Raw genomic sequence first — 18309 nt, 5'->3', positions numbered from 1 at the left:
GCTGCCCGCTTGGTGCGGATCAGCTTACCTCTCGCACATCACCTGCCACTTCCCCTTCCCGAAGGTTGGGCTCTCAGTAGGTATTCTCTGCCGGCAAAAGGGTCTTCTGACTGGGCCAAACACACCCCGTGCAAGCTCTAGACTCCAGGGCTCTACCCATTCGGGCACCCTACCTCGTATCCTCCCCATTTCTGTCCAATAAGCCAAATATAAGCCCTCACCTACCTCGCACACTTCCTTGACCGTTTTACACGTACACGCTTTCCCGAACTTGGACAGTTCTCAGTTGAAAAGCAGGGGGCTTAGTGAGTCAGACCGACACGGGTTCAAACTCTGATAGTGCTTTTGAGCAAACCACTTAAGCGCATTTCCCCCATCTACAAAATGGAGTGATAGGGCTTCCCTGGTGGTGCAGTGGTTGAGAGTCCGCCTGCCGATGCAGGGGACACAGATTTGTGCCCCGGTCTGGGAAGATCCCACATGCCGCGGAGCGGCTGGGCCCGTGAGCCATGGCCGCTGAGCCTGCGCGTCCGGAGCCTGTGCTCCGCAACGGGAGAGGCCACAACAGTGAGAGACCCGCGTACCGCCAAAAAGAAAAAAAAACAAGATGGGACCATTTGCAATAAAAAACAAGATGGGACCATTTGCAATGGGCTATTATAGAAAGGAGATTTCTGTAGGGGAGCATGAATGTATACATCCTTGCCCTTCCTCCCTCTCAGGGTTAGATGCTGCTGCCTCTAGAAAAGAAGATCCTCTGAGACCAGAGCTGAGAAAGCCAGATGGATGGGACTGGGGTTGCCACAGCAACACCACCTAAGGGGACTGTGACCCTGCTGAGTCTCTTCCAGTCATATTCAAAATGATACTTGGAGTAGTTTCAGGACTGTGCTTGGTCACTGGAGTGTCTGCCCACCTATGCATGAAGGATAGGGAGGGCTCCTCTAAGGTTCTGAGTCTGAGATCAGCTCAGATCTCCTGGCTGCTGGCAGACCTCCTTGCAAAGGTGTTATTGGTAGGGACAGCCATTGGCAACCTTGGCAGCGTGAGACAATGAAGAGAGGATGGCCTGCAGGCCTGTAGGATGCAGTAAAGCTGCATGCGAGCTGTCTGGGGCTGATCTGCCTCCAGCTTGAGTCAAAGCAGTAATGAGACTCACATGGCCATAGATGGGAGAAAGGTGGCTCCCACTCACTCCCCAGCCACCAATGCCTGGCAAGAAAAGCCATGATGGTTTTAGAGTTAGACGATTAAAAAAATTTTTTTAAATAACAGCTCCACTAGTTGTGTGACCTTAGGCATGTTTAGTTCATCCCTCTGACCTGTTTTATCATCTGTCAAGTGGGGTGACAGAATGTTACATGGAACTGTTGTGAAAATTCAATAATGTGTGTAAAGGATTTAACATGTTACCAGGCACATACTCCTGTCACTATTAAGCCTGTGACCTCTTTAAGAGGCTGTAACTTCCTGGGAATTCCCTGGTGGTCCAGTGGTTAAGACTCTGTGCTTTCACTGCTGAGGGTCTGGGTTAAATCCCTGGTCAGGGAACTAAGATCCCAAAGCTGCATGGCCAAAAAAAAAGAGGCTGTAACTTCCAGACTCCCCTAGTACCAAACCTTAAAAGATCAGAAGAGTCCAGGACTATCTCCAGGCCATCCCCACTTACTCGCTTCCCTATCCAGTGTCAGCCTTCTCAGTGCCACACCCCACATCCTCACCAGCAGTTCCATGAGCTGCTTCTCTGTCCATCAGTCTCTCCCTTCTGGCCTGGTTTTACTACTGGGGCATCCCCAACACAATTTACAGATGCATGATTCCATTTGAGAACTTGGGAAGAACTTTACTCTCAGTGAGACACATGTTTAGGGCCTAACTAGGCAAAATCCCTGCAACCTGTGTAATCAACTCCGTAATCAACTCACTGTTGGGAAGTGGTTTCACAACTTGAACATTGTTTCCGTGGCAAAATTCATTGCAAATCCAGCACAGAAACTTTCCTGGGTTCAACATGCTTGGGAAAACTGGCAGAGTGCTGAGAACTGGAGATACAAAAATCAAAGGGATGCATATGAATCTATAATTATCTCAATAAAATAATTGAAATTTTATGTAATAAAAAAATGGAAAGGGAGACAATAAGGAAATAATGTGTTTTATGACATACTAGAGAGGTATGAATGGAAGAGCCTACCTCTGTCCAGGAGTGGTGAGGCGAGGGGAAGGGAAACACATTCAAATGCCTTTTCCTTACCAGGTTAAAGGCAGTATTCTGGATGTTTCATAACAGGTCTGGGCCTTGGCACGGTTGACATTTGGGGCCAGATAATTCTTTGTTGTGGGGTGGCTGTCTTATACATTGTAGGATATTAGCAGCCTGCCTGGCCTCTACTCACTAGAAGGCAGTCGCATCCCCACCCAGTTGTGACAACAAAAAACGTCATTGCCAAATGTCCCCTGGGGGCCAAGATCACCCCAGGTGATAATCACAGCTTCATATGCACCATATAACAATAATTATAATTAACCGTTGAGTACCTATCATGGGCCAGGCTCTGTGCCAGCCACTTGCACATACAATCTCTGATACCAGCAGCAACCATCCAAAGAGGGTTATATGATCATTTTACAATGAGGAAACATAAGGTCACCCAGCTAGGACTGCAACCCAGCTCTGTATCAACCCAAATACTGTGCTTTCTACGACACAGCTCTGTTTCCCAAGGAAGTCAAGGAAAGCTTTAAAAAAAAAAAAAAAAAAATTGACTGAGATTTGATAGATTCCTAGGCAGCAAGCAGGTAGGTTGGGAAAAGGCATTCCAAGGTAGACAAATAGTACTGCAAAGACAGTGTGAGGGAGGGTAGCATGTCTGCTTCATCTTATTTCATGTATTTCTGTTGTGTTACCCTAAGGAGATTATGAGCCCTTTCATATCTTCAGTTCAGTTTAGTTTAATAATTGATAAGCAAATAAAGGCTGTAGTTTATGTGCCCATCCTAAGAAGGGCTGGGACCCCACAATCTGTACCATTACTGTCCTATTATTCACCTCTTCCTACCTGCTGTCTCCTCTTCCCTCTCCTCAGCTACACTCTTGGTTATTTTTAAGGCTGGGGAAAGGGCAAATACTCTGAAACTAGACTGGGGCTTAGGACTTCTCTGGTAGCACAGTGGTTACGAATCCGCCTGCCAGTGCTAGGGACACGGGTTCGAGCTCTGGTCTGGGAAGATCCCACATGCTGCAGAGCAACTAAGCCCGTGTGCCACAACTACTGAGCCTGCGCTCTAGAGCCCACAAACCACAACTACTGAAGCCCGCGCACCTAGAGCCCGTGCTCCACAACAAGAGAAGCCACCGCAATGAGAAGCCCATGCACCGCAATGAAGAGTAGCCTCCGTTCTCCGCAACTAGAGAAAGCCCGCACGCGGCAATGAAGACCCAACACAGCCATAAATAAGTAAATAAATAAATAGACTGGGGCTTAGAGCGGCTCTAATGATAGTATCATTTGCTGGAAGCCAAAGGCCCAATACTAGCGCCTTCCCTTTAGTGAGGTCAACTTTAGACCTTGGCAAAAGGGTTAGTCAGATCCCCTGGTGGGTGAAGCTAGTTAAGGCATCAGGCCAAGAAAAGAGGGGCTAGCAAGCATCTGGTCCTCCAGCCTTTTTAAAAAAAGAGTTGTTCTGGGTCTTCCCTGGCGGTCCAGTGGTTAAGACTCTGCGCATCCACTACAAGGGGCGCAGGTTCAATCCCTGGTCAGGCAACTAAGATCGCACATGCCGCGCAGCGTGGCCGAAAAAAAAACCAGACTTGTTCTTACCAAAGAAAGAAGGAGATGACACTTCCATGAGAATCAAGAACCTTTTATGGTTAGAACACACAGTCAGAAATCTGGGAGTGGCTGCTAAGCCACAAGAAGAGCCAGATGTCTTCTGAGGACAAGAAACCTTCCTTGCCTCCTCCACAGCAGCCAGACTGGGCCTCTGGACAACACGGGAAGTGTGACAGTCACACCTCCTGGATAAGGACCAAACAAGGTAGGAGGTCATGGTCCTCAGCTCACAAGCCCTGCCGAGAACAGGAAAAGCACATTGGTTAGACCCAGAGCTTGGGGCAGCCCTAAACATCGACTTCCCATCCCGAGAGGCACATGTCCTCGGTCTTCCAAGCAGACAACAGGAGAGTTTCCGTCATCTGTGGTTCAGGCATTAAATCCCATATCCCACAGACCCCTCCTCCAGGCAATGACCCTGACACTCACCCAAGTAGTCATCCATCAGGGAGCCGATAGCAAACTGCAGAAGGAAAGGTAAAAAGCAAGTGAAGCCAGGGCAAGCACAGAGCTATGCTCTAACCCTCAGCCTCAGGCCTTCTGCCCACCCACTTCTCCTTCCAAGCAGAAGAGCACAACCCCCCCAGGAACTCTGGGTAGGCAGAAATCATCAGCTCTGCCTGGCAGAGGCAGGCAAGAGACTCACAATGTCATTCTTGTCCACACGGGTCCCCACAATCTTCAAGCGGATCTCATCGTCCTGCTGAATCACAATGTCCTGGGGAGGAGGGAACAGTACATTCAGACAACCCCAGGCCAGGACTCTCCCTCCGAGTGGCTCATTCTCTTGTCCCTCTCACTGACTTCTTCCTACCCACTTACCTCATCCATTGTCTTGTAACATGGTGGATTGGAGTTAGGATCAAACTCCATCTCTGACGGGATGGACTGAAAGGAAGGTGAAACTGGGTAAGAGTACTTTAAGAGGATGCTTCAATAGATGCTCACGATACCCGTCTCCTCCTTAGACCCACCCAGTGTGCCTAGACTTACATGTCGAGAAATGAAGCAGGACATGGGCCCAATTTCTGTGAAGAGTCCAACCTAGAAGGGAAATGAGTGACCTTGCTTTTCTTTTTGTCCCCCAAAGTCTTCTAAGCTTCCTGTCCTTATCTGGTTCCTAATATCAATAATATTCTTCATGTTTCGAAACCACTCTGAAGTTTGGCATTTGTTTTCATTTCTTTCTTTTTTTCCAGCTTTCGTTTTAAGTTAAGGAAGTGTAGTGGTAAACAGCTGAGGCCTAGAACTTGTCGGAACTTGGGATTTGAACACCTGTTGGCCACATGACCTTGGCCAGTAGACAACTTCTCCAAGCTTCAGCCTGGAGAAAAAAGCACGAGGATGAAAGCACTCACCTCACAGAGTCACTGTGAGGCTTTGCACACTACCTGTCCCAGAGGAACTACTCAATCAGTGGAGGCTACTGTTGTTTTGACTATCAATAATGACTTACATACCCCTGAGTGAGGCAGAGCAAGATCACCATACCGCTTGACAGGTGAGGAAGCTTGAAGCACAAAAAAGTGACGTGGCCAAAGACACAGAGTTATTAACAAGTCGAGTTGGGATCCATCCCAGATCTTCTAAGGGAGGGACCTTTCCACTACCTCCCCTGATGGTCTTACCTTGTTGACCTGAGTGACAACGGCATCCACGACCTCCCCTTTAAAGGGTCGGAAAACAATGGCCTTGTACTTAACTGGATAAAGGACAAAGCCTCGGCCTGGCTGGATCACACCAGCACCAATATTGTCGATGGTGGTGACAGCAATTACAAAGCCATACCTGCAAGGCGGATGAGAAGGAGAAAGGCACTGTGTGTGGAAAAGCCTCTAAAACCATCTGCCACAAGAGACACTGAGCCTGGGGGTAAAGGGGCGGCACAAAGGGGAAGTAGATGGCATCCCTGCCCCACAGAGCTTAATAATCAAGAGAGGAGACAGGACAATGGTCAGCATCTAAAAATGCCAAATGCTGCTCTCATAATTTCACAATAAATGTCCAAAAGGGCTACAGTCCTTGAGCCAAGAGACCACCATCTTGGAGATGCCTCAGAATCACCTGGGAGAAACTTGTTAAAATGCATATTCCCAGGCCTTCCCCCAGAGAGTCGTGATGCTGTAGGGATGAGTTGAGGCTCAGGAACCTGTATGTTCAAAGAACACCCAAAGTTACTCTGATGCTGGAGGTCCAAGCACTCTATAGCCCTGCTCATCCTCACTCATTTACATCACCATGTGCGAGGCTCCTCTGTGCAGAGCCCAGAGACGGTCAAGTCTCAGTCCTCTTTCTTCCTCCCCCTAACTCTCAATCTGCTTTTTCCTGCTCACTCATTAATTCAACAAACCTTTAGTGAGGCCCAAGATGTGCCGTGCCAGGTCCCTGGGACAGAGAAAAGCAGCAGGATCAAAAAAGACTGTGAGCTCCACAAGGGCGGACCTCATTCTATCTTTTTCACTGCATTGTTCCCAGAGCCTGACACAGAGCCTGGCACACAGCTGGAGCTTTAGAAATGTTTGCAGAGTAAATGAATGACCAATCTTGGCTGAAGGAAGGAAGCTCCGTTATCCAGCTTCGCAGAGGGAATCGTGGGAACCCACAGCAGGAAGCATCTAACTGCCTGGGGCTCCTGGGAGAGTGAGAGGGCTCGCCAGGGTAGGTAGCTGAACCTTTCAGGATGTGTAGGAGTTGGGGAGGGGATGCAGGCACAGGGAGACGTGTGCTCACTGCTTAGGCGGCACGGAGGGCGCGACACTCACTTGCCGGTGCAGGTCCCCTCCACCTCGGTGAAGAGCTTTTGCTTCACCGTGTTGAGCAGGTTGGGGCCGAAGTAGCGTGGGTGCAGCAGGATCTCGTGCTCCAGGGAGATCTGCGGGGAAACGGGGATGGAGACCAGGCTAGGAGCGGCAGGAATGTGAGGCAAGAAGCGGCCCCTAGTCCCGGTCTGCCGCTTCTCCCCTCCTCTCGACCCTGCCCTCGCCGCCACCCCGTGCCCTGCTCACGTGATAGAACATCTTCCCGGAGGAGCCTGGACAACAGCCGGGCCTACAGCAGCGACGTCAGCGAACCTCCACACCCACCGGAAACACAGCAACTACCCCAAGCCCGCTTCCGGGACTGCCCCGGAGAAGTGGGAGGGACTCGCCTCCTCCTCGGACCCCATTGAGTCTCGTTGTCGTGGGCGGGGAATCCGTGAAGCTCCTCCTCTCTGTGCAGCCCCACAGTGGTCGAAATGCCAGGTTCGCACAAAGTATCAGTGTCCGGCGTAGACTATATGCTCAGTAAATCCTTTTAAAAGGAACTAATTGGGCTTCCCTGGTGGCGCAGTGGTTGAGAGTCCGCCGGGCGATACAGGGGACGCGGGTTCGTGCCCCAGTCCGGGAGGATCCCGCGTGCCGCGGAGCGGCTGGGCGCGTGAGCCATGGCCGCTGAGCCTGCGCGTCCGGAGCCTGTGCTCCGCAACAGGAGAGGCCACAACAGTGAGAGGCCCACGTACCGCAAAAAAAGTAATAATAATTAATTAATTAATGAGGCATGGCATAAATAAAGCGCTTTAGCAGAATCTATTCATTCAGCAAATAGCTGAAGACTGCTTTCACATAGTAAGTATAGTAAGTAGCTGTTCTTATCTCATTTAATCCATACAGCAACCCCACCAGGCAGGCTTTGTTATTACTCCCATTTACAAAGAAGGTCCCAGGCTCAGAAGGTTGAGGTCACTCAGGATCGGGATTCAAATTCAGGATGCCTGACTCCAAGACTCTTGCATATTCAGGCATTCATTGCCTGGCTCTGGTAGTTTAGAGATGAAACCCTCAAAGTCAGAGCCCAGAAGGTAGCGCCCCCTCCAGGTGTGAAGAGAACCTCAAGTCACTGCGCTCCTCTCAACTCCCTCTCGCCCCTTCGTCCGCCCCCTTACACCCAAGGACCTAGAGAACTGGTGAGCCTTGTCTGTTCCTTCAGCTCTGCTCTCAGTTTTGTAGATTTATTTTTATTAAACTTTATTAAACTCACCTCAGTTAACCAGAGTGAGCATGCAGTCTATGCCCTGCTGGGACCCTGACTGATAAAAGGGCCATGGGAAGAAAGTCAGAAACACCATGAGACGCGGACCTATGATAAAGGCTCAGCAAGAGCAGCTGTTTCTAAAGCCCAGACAGTCTCTGGGACCTTGAGCAAACTCCCTGTTGCCTAAGTTTTTGTATGTTGTGAGAAAGCCTGACCTTCCCTCCTGCAAGAACAGAGACTTCATGCTTTCTTAGAGCTGTCACACACCAGTTTCCATTGACGCTGCCCATTTCCTAGAATGATCGAGGTCACCAGTCAGCTGCTCACACTCCTTGGGGATCCCCTGCACCTGCAACCACATAAGGAAGCAGATGGCGGGACGGAGGGCAGGGCCTCAACAGCCGCGACTCCCTCCTTTCCTCTTTTCGAAGCCAGCCTCCCCGCAAAAGCAACCTTACCTGCTGACAGTGGTGTGCTGGAGCCCCCTACAAAAGCCAGCTGTTAATATTTCAGGAATTTTGCAAGCCAGTGGGTAAACACAACCATTATTAAAAAGTTAATTGTCTTGGGACTTCCCTGGTGTCTCCCAATGCTGGGGGTCCGGGTTTGATCCCTGGTGAGGGAACTAGATCCCACATGCCTCAACTAAGTCTGCATGCTGCAACTAAAAATCCTGCAAAGACCAGCGCAGCAAAAATAAATAAATAGATATTTTTAAAATGTTAACAGTAATTTAATTGTCAACTTACAATGAATGAATTATACTAAAAAACAAAGGCAGAGGTGTAGATGAAACAAGTTTGGCAATATATTGATAATCGTTGAAGCTAGATGATGGATAACGGTGGTTTCTTACACTTTTCCTACTACTTGTGAGTGTTTGAAATTGTTCATAATAAAAAGTTAGAAAAAAACAAAACTGTGATACTGTAATTTACAATAAATATATATATATATATATATATATATGGTCTTTTTCCCCGTTTCTGTCACAGAGCTCCTAAACCCTTGGAAGTGCCTAAGTGATAAGATGATGAATGTGTCTTGATATTCATAACACACCCCTTTCAACCACACACGAGTTTATGTTAATGAGGTGACTTTTGGAAAGCACCTAAACCAGGGGAAACAACCAGGTGACTGGAGGATTGGAACTTTCAGTGTCAACTCCTTGACCTGGCTAATGAAATAATCAACCCTGCCTATGTAGTGAAAATCTCCATAAAATCCCAAAAGGATGGGGTTCAGAGAGCTTGGCGTTTGTGAAGACGTATAGAACTGGGGAGAGTGGTGAGCTCGAAGAGAGCATGGAAGCTCCACGCCCTTTCCCCATCCCACACCCTAGGCATCTTTTCTATGTGGCTCTTCCTGAGTTAGGGTCTTTTATAATAAAGTGGTAATCTAGTAAGTGAAATGTTTCTTTGAGTTCTGTGAGCCACTCTAGCAAATTAATTGAACCCAAGGAGGTGGGCAGGGGTGGTCTTTGGAACCTTCAATCTATAGCCAGTCAGATGGACAGATGACAACTGGAACTTACTATTGCCATCTGAAGTGGAAGGCAGTCTTGTAGGACTGAGCCCTTAACCTGTGGAATCTGATGCTATCTCCGTGTCGACAGTGTCAGAATTGAGTTAAATCATAGGACACCCAGCTGGTGTTTGAGAATTGCTTGGAAGTGTGTGTGTGTGGGGGGGGAAACACACATTGTAATTAGAGTCAGAATCATTAGCAATAAATACTTAAAACTCATCATTTCCTATTTAACATAGTTTACTATTATCAATGCTCTTGAGGTTATTTACACCTACTGTGTCTGTGTGGTGTAAATGTTATATAATTTTCTATGTAGGTATAAGAGTTCCAGTTGCTCTGATATCCTCACCAGCACTTGGTACTGTCAGCAGGGTTTATTTATTTGTTTGCTATTCTAATAAGTGTGATAGTATCTCATGGTGGTTTTAATTTTCATTCTCCTAATGACTGAGGATGTTGAACATCTTTTCATGTACTTATTTGCCAAGAGTGATCTTTTCAAAACTCACGTCAAATCATGTCAATCCCCTACTTAGGGCCTGATGGCTTCCCAGGGCACTAGAATAAAACCATCACTCTGACCAACCAGGCAGGGGCCAGATTCAGCCAACTCTATTTTCTGCCTCTCTTCCTCTTGCTTTCTCCACTCCAGCCACATTGGCCTCCTCTCCCACCTTGAGACCAATGCGCTTGCTATTTCCTAGGCCTACAATGCTATTGGCTCTGATTTTCACCTGATGGGGGTGGGGAAGCTCCTTCTCATTTTTCAGTTATAAGCTCAATATCACCACTTCCAAGAGGCCTTCCATGACTACCCTGACTCAAGTAGCCACACCCAATCACTCTCCTATTATATTGCTTTGTTTTATTTTCTTCATAGAACTTAGCCCTATTTAGCATCATCTTATTAATTTATATATGTGCAGATTGCCTGTTTCCCCTCAAGAAGGCCAGGGATTCCTGTCTGTTGTGTTCCTAGATGCCTAGAAGAGCCCCTGGCACACAATAGGTGCTTGGGATCTATTTGCATCAGTGATCGAATCTCTAGCACCTAACAGTGCGCTTGGCAAATGATGGAGTTTAACAAATATGGGTTGACTGAACCTCATTCTCATATTGAATCTATTATGATCTCTTCAAGCTCCCCAGGCATGGTTTGGCCCTGATAAATCCTCCCCAAGCCCTGATCTCTTTGCCTCCAAAGTTTCAGAATCAGAGACAAGCTAGAACAGAAAGAAAATAGCAATGGAGAACAATCAGCTGAACTGAGATTCGGAGTACAAAGAAAGTCTACTAAAGGATTGTTTTATTTTACTTCTGTTGCACAATAAACCACCCCAAAACTTTGTGGCTTAAAACAACCACAGTAATTTATTTATCTCATAATCTACAGTTGGAGCAAAAGACTCAGTGGGGAAGGTGTGCTCCTGCTTCAAGCAAAGTCAGCTGGGCAGCTCAGCTGGGCACTGGAGGGTCCACTTTTTTCTTTGCGGTACGCGGGCCTCTCACTGTTGTGGCCTCTCCCGTTGCGGAACACAGGCTCCAGACGCGCAGGCTCAGCAGCCATGGCTCACGGGCCCAGCCACTCCGCGGCATGTGGGATCCTCCCGGACCGGGGTACGAACCCGTGTCCCCTACATCGGCAGGCGGACTCTCAACCACTGCGCCACCAGGGAAGCCCTGGAGGATCCGCTTCTGAGAGGGTTCAATCACATGGCTGGCTAATTGAAGCTGGCTGTTAGCTGGAAGCCTGGGTGCGGCTCTGGCTGAAACACTTAAAGGTGCCCTCTTCGTGTGGCCTGGGTTCTTCACAGCATGGTGGCTGGGTCCTAAGAGCAAGCATCCCAAGAGGACCAGGCGGAAGTTCTATCCATTTTTATGACTTAGCCTCAGAAGTCACACAGCATCACGTCTCTCTGAGGGTCACAATCTCTCCCGGACTCAAGGTGAGAGAACCTACAGAGTAGTAGAGAGGAGCCCTTGTGATGATGTCTGTCACTTGTCTCCCAAAGATTTATACACAAGCAGCAGGTCCAGCCCCTGGAGGGCAATCTCTGAGCAAGGATCATCCATCCTAGCTGCCCCTCTCGGTGGTTCTAGGTTCCTGCTTCTGTGCCACCAGTTCATCCAACAGCTAGGATAATCCTGCCCCCAGTTGAGTCTGAATCCTCTGGCCATGGGTACAACAACCCTGAGGACCACCTGGGGGACACTCCGGGAAGACAAATCTACAAAGTGGTTAAGGGTGTGACTTTGAAGATAGGTAGACCTAGATTCAATTTCAGCTCTGCCTTTTATTAGCTTTGTGACCTTGGCCAAGTTACTTAACCAAGTCTCATAAGAACCTCAGTCTATTCTTCTGTCTAATGGGGATAAGAAAGGCTATAATGGAATTAGAGATCATATGTTTAGCACATTGCTAGCAGTTAACAACTACTAAATATATGGTAGGTATTTTTCTAATACAAAAACGCATAGAAGAAAGCTTTTCAACCTTTTTCCTTGGGGGAAAGTTACTGCAATAAGTATGAAATTTCTTTTGTTTTAGCTTTAAAATTTACATACTTTTTTTTTCATGTGCCATGGTCTATCTATGCCAGTTTAATATGCCTATTCCCCAGGTAAAAACTTTTATCAAGAAAATCTGACTGAATGGTGCTCTAGAAAGATGTTTCCTGGCATCCTGTAGCTCTGTGTACCCCAGGGTGGGGGTATGTATTTTCCAGTTTTTTTGTTTGTTTTGTTCTTTTTTTTTTTTTTTTTAATGAGAAGACTTGTTTAAATTGAAGACACTTTTTTTTTTTTAATTTATGACTGTGTTGGGTCTTCGTTTCTATGCGAGGGCTTTCTCTAGTTGTGGCAAGCGGGGGCCACTCTTCATCGCGGTGCGCGGGCCTCTCGCTATCGCGGCCTCTCTTGTTGCGGAGCACAGGCTCCAGACGCACAGGCTCAGTAGTTGTGGCTCACGGACCCAGTTGCTCTGCGGCATGTGGGATCTTCCCAGACCAGGGCTCGAACCCGTGTCCCCTGCACTGGCAGGCAGATTCTCAACCACTGCACCACCAGGGAAGCCCTGTATATTCCAGTTTTGAGAAGCAAAACCAACAAGTTGTGCCCTGCGTAATGGTGTGCCTGGGTGTGAGAGAGGCTAAAATCTAGCACACACTAGGCTTATTAAGCCACAGTGGCCACTAGTCTGTGTTGACCAAAGGGATTTATAGAGGTTAAAATAAATGTTATCTTTTTTTTTTTGGCTGTGCCGCATGGCATATAGGATCTTAGTTCCTCGACCAGGGATGGAACCTGTGTCCCCTGTAGTGGAAGCGTGGAGTCCTAACCACTGGACCACCAGGGAATTCCCCAAATAACTATAATTTTAAAAACCTAGGTCCAGTATGTTTAGCAACCCCAGAGTGTGTCAAGCACACAGTCTTTGTGCCCAATCTCAGATTCATCTTCATTCTGATCTCTTATGAACCTGTAGAAACATCGCTTAAGCTTCCTGAACAGTCTGTGCTCCTCACTGCTTAGCAGCTCCACAGCCCTCTCTCCTACAAGGGTTTTCCCTCCAGTCCCCTGGCTTTAAATACCATCCATATGACGCTGATGACACTCCCAATGTATATCTCCAGCCCCAGTGTTTCCCCTGATCTTCAAGCTCACAAGTCTAACTGGCTGAGGGGAAGCTCTACCTAAAGCGTCAAAACAGAACTCTCCATTTTCCTATCCCATTGTCCCCATCTCAGAAAATGGCTGCCAGCCACACCATTGCTCATGAAAAGATTTTAGCCATCCTTGACTCCTTTTTCCTCTTGACTCTCATCTCCTATCCTAATTTTAGCAAATTCTGTTGACCCAGCACTTCTCCCCAGCTCCACCATCACTACCTTTGTCTAGCCACCATCATCTCTTGCAGAACAATTTGCACAGCTCTCTCCCTGCCCCCACTTTGATCCCCTATGCTCCTTTCTCCAGACTAGGCAGGATTCTTGCTTAAAAGCAAGAATCGTATCAGAACACTCCCCTGCTTAAAACCTACCAATGGCTCCCGATTATACTCAGAATAGAATACAAACTGCTCACCATGGCCAATGAAATTCCACACCCACCCATTTGTGTGAGGTCAGATTTTAATCTTCATATAATCAAAACAATATCTCATAATAGTTTGAAAACAGAAACAGATGTGAGACTCCAGCTGTCTTATATTAAGCCAGACATTAAAGAAATTGGGAAAAATGTAAAACAATGCCACTATTTTCACTACATATTTTTTTGACTTTGGAAAATAGTTATTTTTCCTAGAAAATGAAAATGTTACTTATGTCGGGGTTTTTAAAAATTAATTATTTTTGGCTGCATTGGGTCTTCGTTGCGGTGCACGGGCTTCTCGTTGCAGAGCACAGGCTCTATGCATGCTGGCTTCAGGAGTTGCAGCACGCGGGCTCAGTAGTTGTGTCTAGACAACTAGCTGTTGTCTAGGAACTCTGGAAGATCTCTTCAGAAGTAGTCACGCTCTTTATTCTCCCGCCCAGGGGCATTTTAGGGCCTTGGACCACTCCCTCCTTTCCTACCAGCTACTGCCCACTACGCTCCAGACAGAGAAGGACACTCATCTCTTCTACTGTAAGTTGCCTATAGAGTTTAGGCTAGGGACACTACGACCGCATTCGCACAGCTGCTAGTTCTCTGACACCACCACTGCTGAGCCAGGAGCCCAGAACCATCAGACTGCAAGGAGTGAGGCAGCAGGACATCTTGGAGTTTTTGACAGAGTAAGGGCCCTACAAGAAACAACTGGAGTTCAGAGGTGCAGCTATCGCCCACGGTTACAGCAGAGCCGGGTCTAAGACTCGGGCCTCCTGGGTACCACACCAGCTTGTAGATTCTCCTTTTCCCGGTCACCCAGCAACGAGGGTGACGTGCTGTCCGCTAAGACACAACGCTCTGCGCCGTGCCGGGCCTCGCGGCCCGCCTGGAGGACGTCGCACTCCTACTGCCTCAGGTAGCTGGAAAAGCTCAACCAATCCAGAGGGCTCTGAGGCAAAGAAGGAGGTTAGAAAAGGAAAAGTTTAGGACAGGAGCGCTAACCAATCGGGCGCCCACCTGCCTGAGTGACGGCCACCAGCACCCACTTGGAGACGCCGCCCCGAGCTGGGGGTACGGTTAGTGGAGAGTGAACCAGTCCCTGACGAGGGAAGGCAAATTTGAGCCAATGATAACTGAGAAGGTGGGAAGGGGCGGAGCTCTCCCGGTGGCTGGTCGGTGGTGAGTGAAGAGATCAGCTTTCTCTGCTAGTTCCCACCCTCGGACTTCTTAGCCCCTGGAATGCGAGAGTGGCTCAGGGAGTTCCCGGAGTGGGGTGTAGAGGTATCGCCCGCAAAGGCCTGGGGGCGAGACTTCTAGTTGAAGGAGGTGCTGGAAGCTACCGGGTGGGCATCGAGGAAGCGGAGGCTGCTTAGGAGGCGGGACTTCCGGGGAGGGGCTTTGTCGACAGGGCGGGGCCTGCTGCTAAGGTTAGGCCGAAGGGGCGGGGCTAAAAGTAGACCACTGGGTGTGACCTGGGAGAACGAAGGGTAGTAATTTAATCGAGCGTCTTGGGGTCGGGACGGTGCTGCCAGAGGCTTTGGGGTGGCAAGTAATAGCTCAGAGGTGACGTTATGGTTTATGGGAGGGTCACCTGCCCTAACCCCCTGTCCTCTTTTCCCAGGGAGCCACTGGTGGCGACCTTCCTAGGGTCCCTTTCCCTTCGTGGGGTGCTATGGAGTTCCCAGAACACAGCCAGCAGCTGCTGCAGAGCCTCCGAGAGCAGCGGTCCCAGGGTTTCCTTTGTGACTGCACGGTGATGGTGGGTAGCACCCAGTTCTTGGCCCATCGGGCTGTGCTGGCCTCCTGCAGCCCATTTTTCCAGCTTTTCTACAAAGAGCGGGAACTGGACAAGAGGGATCTGGTGTGTATCCACAACGAGATTGTCACAGCTCCAGCCTTTGGGCTGCTTCTGGACTTTATGTATGCCGGCCAGCTGGTCCTGAGGGGGGATACCCCTGTGGAGGATGTGCTGGCAGCTGCCAGCTACTTGCACATGAATGATATTGTCAAGGTGTGTAAGCGGCGGCTGCAAGCCCGGGCCCTGGCAGAGGCGGATAGTACCAAGAAGGAGGAAGAAACCAACTCACAGCACTCTAATTTGGAGTTTTTGTCCAGCACTTCCCGTGGTCCCCAACCTTCGTTGGCATCTGCAGAGACATCAGGCCACTGGGGCAAAGGGGAATGGAAAGGCTCAGCAGCTCCCTCACCTACTGTCTGTCCTCCAGATGAGCCACCGATGCCGGCTGGGGCTGATACTACACAGCCTGGCGTGGAGGTTGACTCACCGCATCTGCGGGCACCTCCTCCACCAGTGGCTGATGTCTCTCTTGCCAGCCCCAGTAGCTCCACAGAAACCAACCCTGCAAACTACTTCTCTTCGGGCCTCCCAACGGTTTCAGTGGAGCCACTGGCTCCCCTTGATGTGGTTTCTGAGAATCTGAGGGTGGTGGAACCAAGGGGAACTGGAGGCCCACTGCAAGGCTTCTATCCCCCAGCTTCGGCTGCAGTCCCAGTCCCAGTCCCAGTCCCAGTTCCATCCCAGGCTCCAGCCCCAGCAGAAGCGGAGCTGGTCCAGGTGAAAGTAGAAGCTATCGTGATTTCCGATGAGGAGCCCGATGCCTCGGAGGAACAGCCTCGGGGTCCTGAGGGACTGTTCCCACCTGGAGGAGCAGTGTATGGTGAACAGCCCCCCCAGCCAGAGGCCTTTGAAGAGCCAAGGGCAGCAGGACTGGAGGAGGTGGGGGCCGGTGACCACTTCCTGCCGCCAGATCCTCACTTACCCTACCATTTGCTGCCAGGTCCAGGGCAGTATCATCGAGGACTGGTGACCTCACCCCTGCCTGCTCCGCCCGCCCTGCACGAGCCACTCTACCTGCCTTCCGAGTATGAAGCAGCCCCGGGAAGCTTTGGGGTTTTTACGGAGGATGTTCCCACTTGCAAGACATGCGGGAAGACCTTCTCATGTTCTTACACACTACGGCGCCATGCCACAGTGCACACGCGTGAGCGACCCTACGAGTGCCGCTACTGCCTGCGCAGCTACACGCAGTCAGGGGACCTGTACCGCCACATCCGCAAGGCTCACAATGAGGACCTGGCCAAACGCAGCAAACCGGATCCAGAGGCTGGCCCCCTCCTGGGAGTGCAGCCCATCCCTGGCTCCCCAACAGCAGACAGACAGAACAGCAGTGCTGGAGGGCCACCCAAAGATTTTGTACTTGGCCCCAAAAACTAACACGCCCTGATGCCAGGCCGGCTCTTGCCACCGTTAGGGGGCAGCACGGAAGGTGGGAAGCATCTCATTTCCCCTGCTGGGGACAGAATGAAGATTCTGCCCAGGCTGTAGGTTCCTACCCTTTTCTTTTCCCAGCCAGATAGCAGGACTTTATGGGGGCATCGCATCTCAGTCAACTCCTCACCAAGGGCACTGGGAATTTTCCTGAGGTGTAATCGCTTCTCACTCTGCGTTTGGACCCATAAAGCTAGCAGTGAAAAGTATCTCTCTGAACTGGACTTGCCTGGTTTCTTCCACAAAACTGCACACCTGCTGATTCTTTCACAGCTCTCCTCCAGACCTAGGAATCTGATAACTGTACTTGGGGTAGGGGTGGGGGTCAGGTTGTTTATGAGGAAAAAAGTGGGAGAGGCAGAGGGCAGTGTATACTTTACTTAGGAAAAGTGTACAAATTAGGGAATTTCACACAATTATGGTTTATTGTTGTAGTTGAGCTCCTCCTGTGTCCCGGGCTGTACTGGGGACTTCACATAAATACTCATTTAATCCTCAACAAGTCTATGAGGTATTATCCCTCTCCCCGCTTTTTTCCCCACAGACAAGGAAACTTGAGACTGAATAATCAACGTTAACTTGTTCTGGGTCACAGAGCTAGTTAAGGGGCAAGCCAGAATTTGAACCCTGGCTTATGACTTCAGATACCATGCTGGTTTAAAACACTGTTGAAGATGGTTAACTTTGAACTAGAAGTTGTTTTCTTTTGTGACCTTTTGAGTGTTTGGTTTTGTTGCCTTACCCCTTTCCCTCTGCTTTCCATGTAGAAAGGCCTTTGATTGACTGTTTCAACAACAGATACCTTTTGAGTGTTTGGTTTTGTTGCCTTTTTTTTTGAGTGTTGCCTTACCCCTTTTGTTGCCTTACCCCTTTCCCTCTGCTTTCCATGTAGAAAGGCCTTTGATTGACTGTTTCAACAACAGATACCGTATTGATGACTTGAAATTTTTGCCTGCGTGTCTTAAATGTGCATTGAGGTCTCTGAAGATGACAAACTGGAAGGCAGAAAACACTAAGCTCCACGGTGGTAGGCGTGTGGGGGCAGACTGAGGACTTGTGAAATGGAAATGATGGGCGCTTGGGAAAACTAAAGCAAGAAACTCTAGATGAGACAATCTTAGAGTTCATCTGGTCTAACTCCCTCACTTAAAAGTTGTGATGACGGCCTAGACAGGTCAGATTACTCAGGTACGGTCACACAGGTGGTTACTGACAGTAGAGATAGCAAAGAAATGGGAATTTGGGGTGTTGGTGTGGCATGGGGGAAAAAGCATTCTAGGAATGTAAGAGAAGGGTCTGCCCCTGCCTGTGGTGAAGAGTGGTGTTTGTAGGATGGACCAGAGGGCTCCCCACAAACTCTCTCTCTTTGGCACATAAGGAACTGAATGCAAAAAAAGCAGGAAGGAGTATTTAGAAAAAGATGAAAATATGAGTGAATTTTCTGAATTTCTTCTCTCTCTTTTTGGATTTGTCACATTCAGCCCTGTGAATTCGCACTAGCAAGCTGTTTTTGAGTCATAGGAAAGAGACAGAGCTGAGCATCAAAGATTTGGC

General features: G+C 49.1%; 2 protein-coding genes across 5 annotated transcripts; one reads left to right on the top strand and one right to left on the bottom strand.

The window, feature by feature from the left end:
- Positions 1-1845: 1845 nt before the first annotated feature.
- On the bottom strand, positions 1846-7084 carry POLR2G (RNA polymerase II subunit G). Of its 3 annotated transcripts, none has more exons than XR_004351222.1 (8): positions 6839-7084; positions 6596-6705; positions 4827-5621; positions 4656-4721; positions 4480-4551; positions 4263-4296; positions 3822-4069; positions 1846-2042 (listed from the first exon to the last, which is right to left on the bottom strand). XR_004351222.1 is itself a non-coding variant. In XM_032641914.1 (8 exons), the coding sequence occupies exons 1-8, from the start codon at positions 6848-6850 to the stop codon at positions 4056-4058; spliced, it is 519 nt and encodes a 172-aa protein (XP_032497805.1). In that variant the 5' UTR covers positions 6851-6964; the 3' UTR covers positions 3849-4055. The 3 variants fall into 3 exon arrangements, 1 of the variants encoding a protein (XP_032497805.1); XR_004351221.1 differs by having other exon boundaries at positions 1865-2042; positions 4827-4877; positions 5462-5621; positions 6596-6848; XM_032641914.1 differs by lacking the exon at positions 1846-2042 and having other exon boundaries at positions 3849-4069; positions 4827-4877; positions 5462-5621; positions 6839-6964.
- A 7549-nt stretch (positions 7085-14633) lies between these two features.
- ZBTB3 (zinc finger and BTB domain containing 3) lies at positions 14634-17564 on the top strand. 2 transcript variants are annotated; one of them, XM_032638800.1, is made up of 2 exons: positions 14634-14645; positions 15088-17564. In XM_032638800.1, the coding sequence occupies exon 2, from the start codon at positions 15139-15141 to the stop codon at positions 16699-16701; it is 1563 nt and encodes a 520-aa protein (XP_032494691.1). In that variant the 5' UTR covers positions 14634-14645; positions 15088-15138; the 3' UTR covers positions 16702-17564. The 2 variants fall into 2 exon arrangements, with proteins under 2 accessions (XP_032494691.1, XP_032494690.1); XM_032638799.1 differs by having other exon boundaries at positions 14642-14747.
- The last annotated feature ends 745 nt before the right edge of the window (positions 17565-18309 follow it).

This window comes from Phocoena sinus, chromosome 8, assembly GCF_008692025.1.
Source record: "Phocoena sinus isolate mPhoSin1 chromosome 8, mPhoSin1.pri, whole genome shotgun sequence".
Taxonomy (NCBI): Eukaryota; Metazoa; Chordata; class Mammalia; order Artiodactyla; family Phocoenidae; genus Phocoena; species Phocoena sinus.
The sequence above is the reverse complement of the archived record's forward strand: the minus strand, read 5'-3'. Positions and strand labels throughout refer to the sequence as shown.

Bases quoted from the DNA above. Each gene is read 5' to 3' on its own strand.
- ZBTB3 (XM_032638799.1), top strand. From the start codon at position 14,706: ATGCGAGAGTGGCTCAGGGAGTTCCCGGAGTGGGGTGTAGAG. The intron at 14,748-15,087 runs GTATCGCCCGCA...CTCTTTTCCCAG, and splicing joins TCCCGGAGTGGGGTGTAGAG to GGAGCCACTGGTGGCGACCT.
- POLR2G (XM_032641914.1), bottom strand. The intron at 4,552-4,655 runs GTAAGTGGGTAG...CCTCCTCCCCAG, and splicing joins GTTACAAGACAATGGATGAG to GACATTGTGATTCAGCAGGA. The intron at 4,297-4,479 runs GTGAGTCTCTTG...TTCCTTCTGCAG, and splicing joins GTGTGGACAAGAATGACATT to TTTGCTATCGGCTCCCTGAT.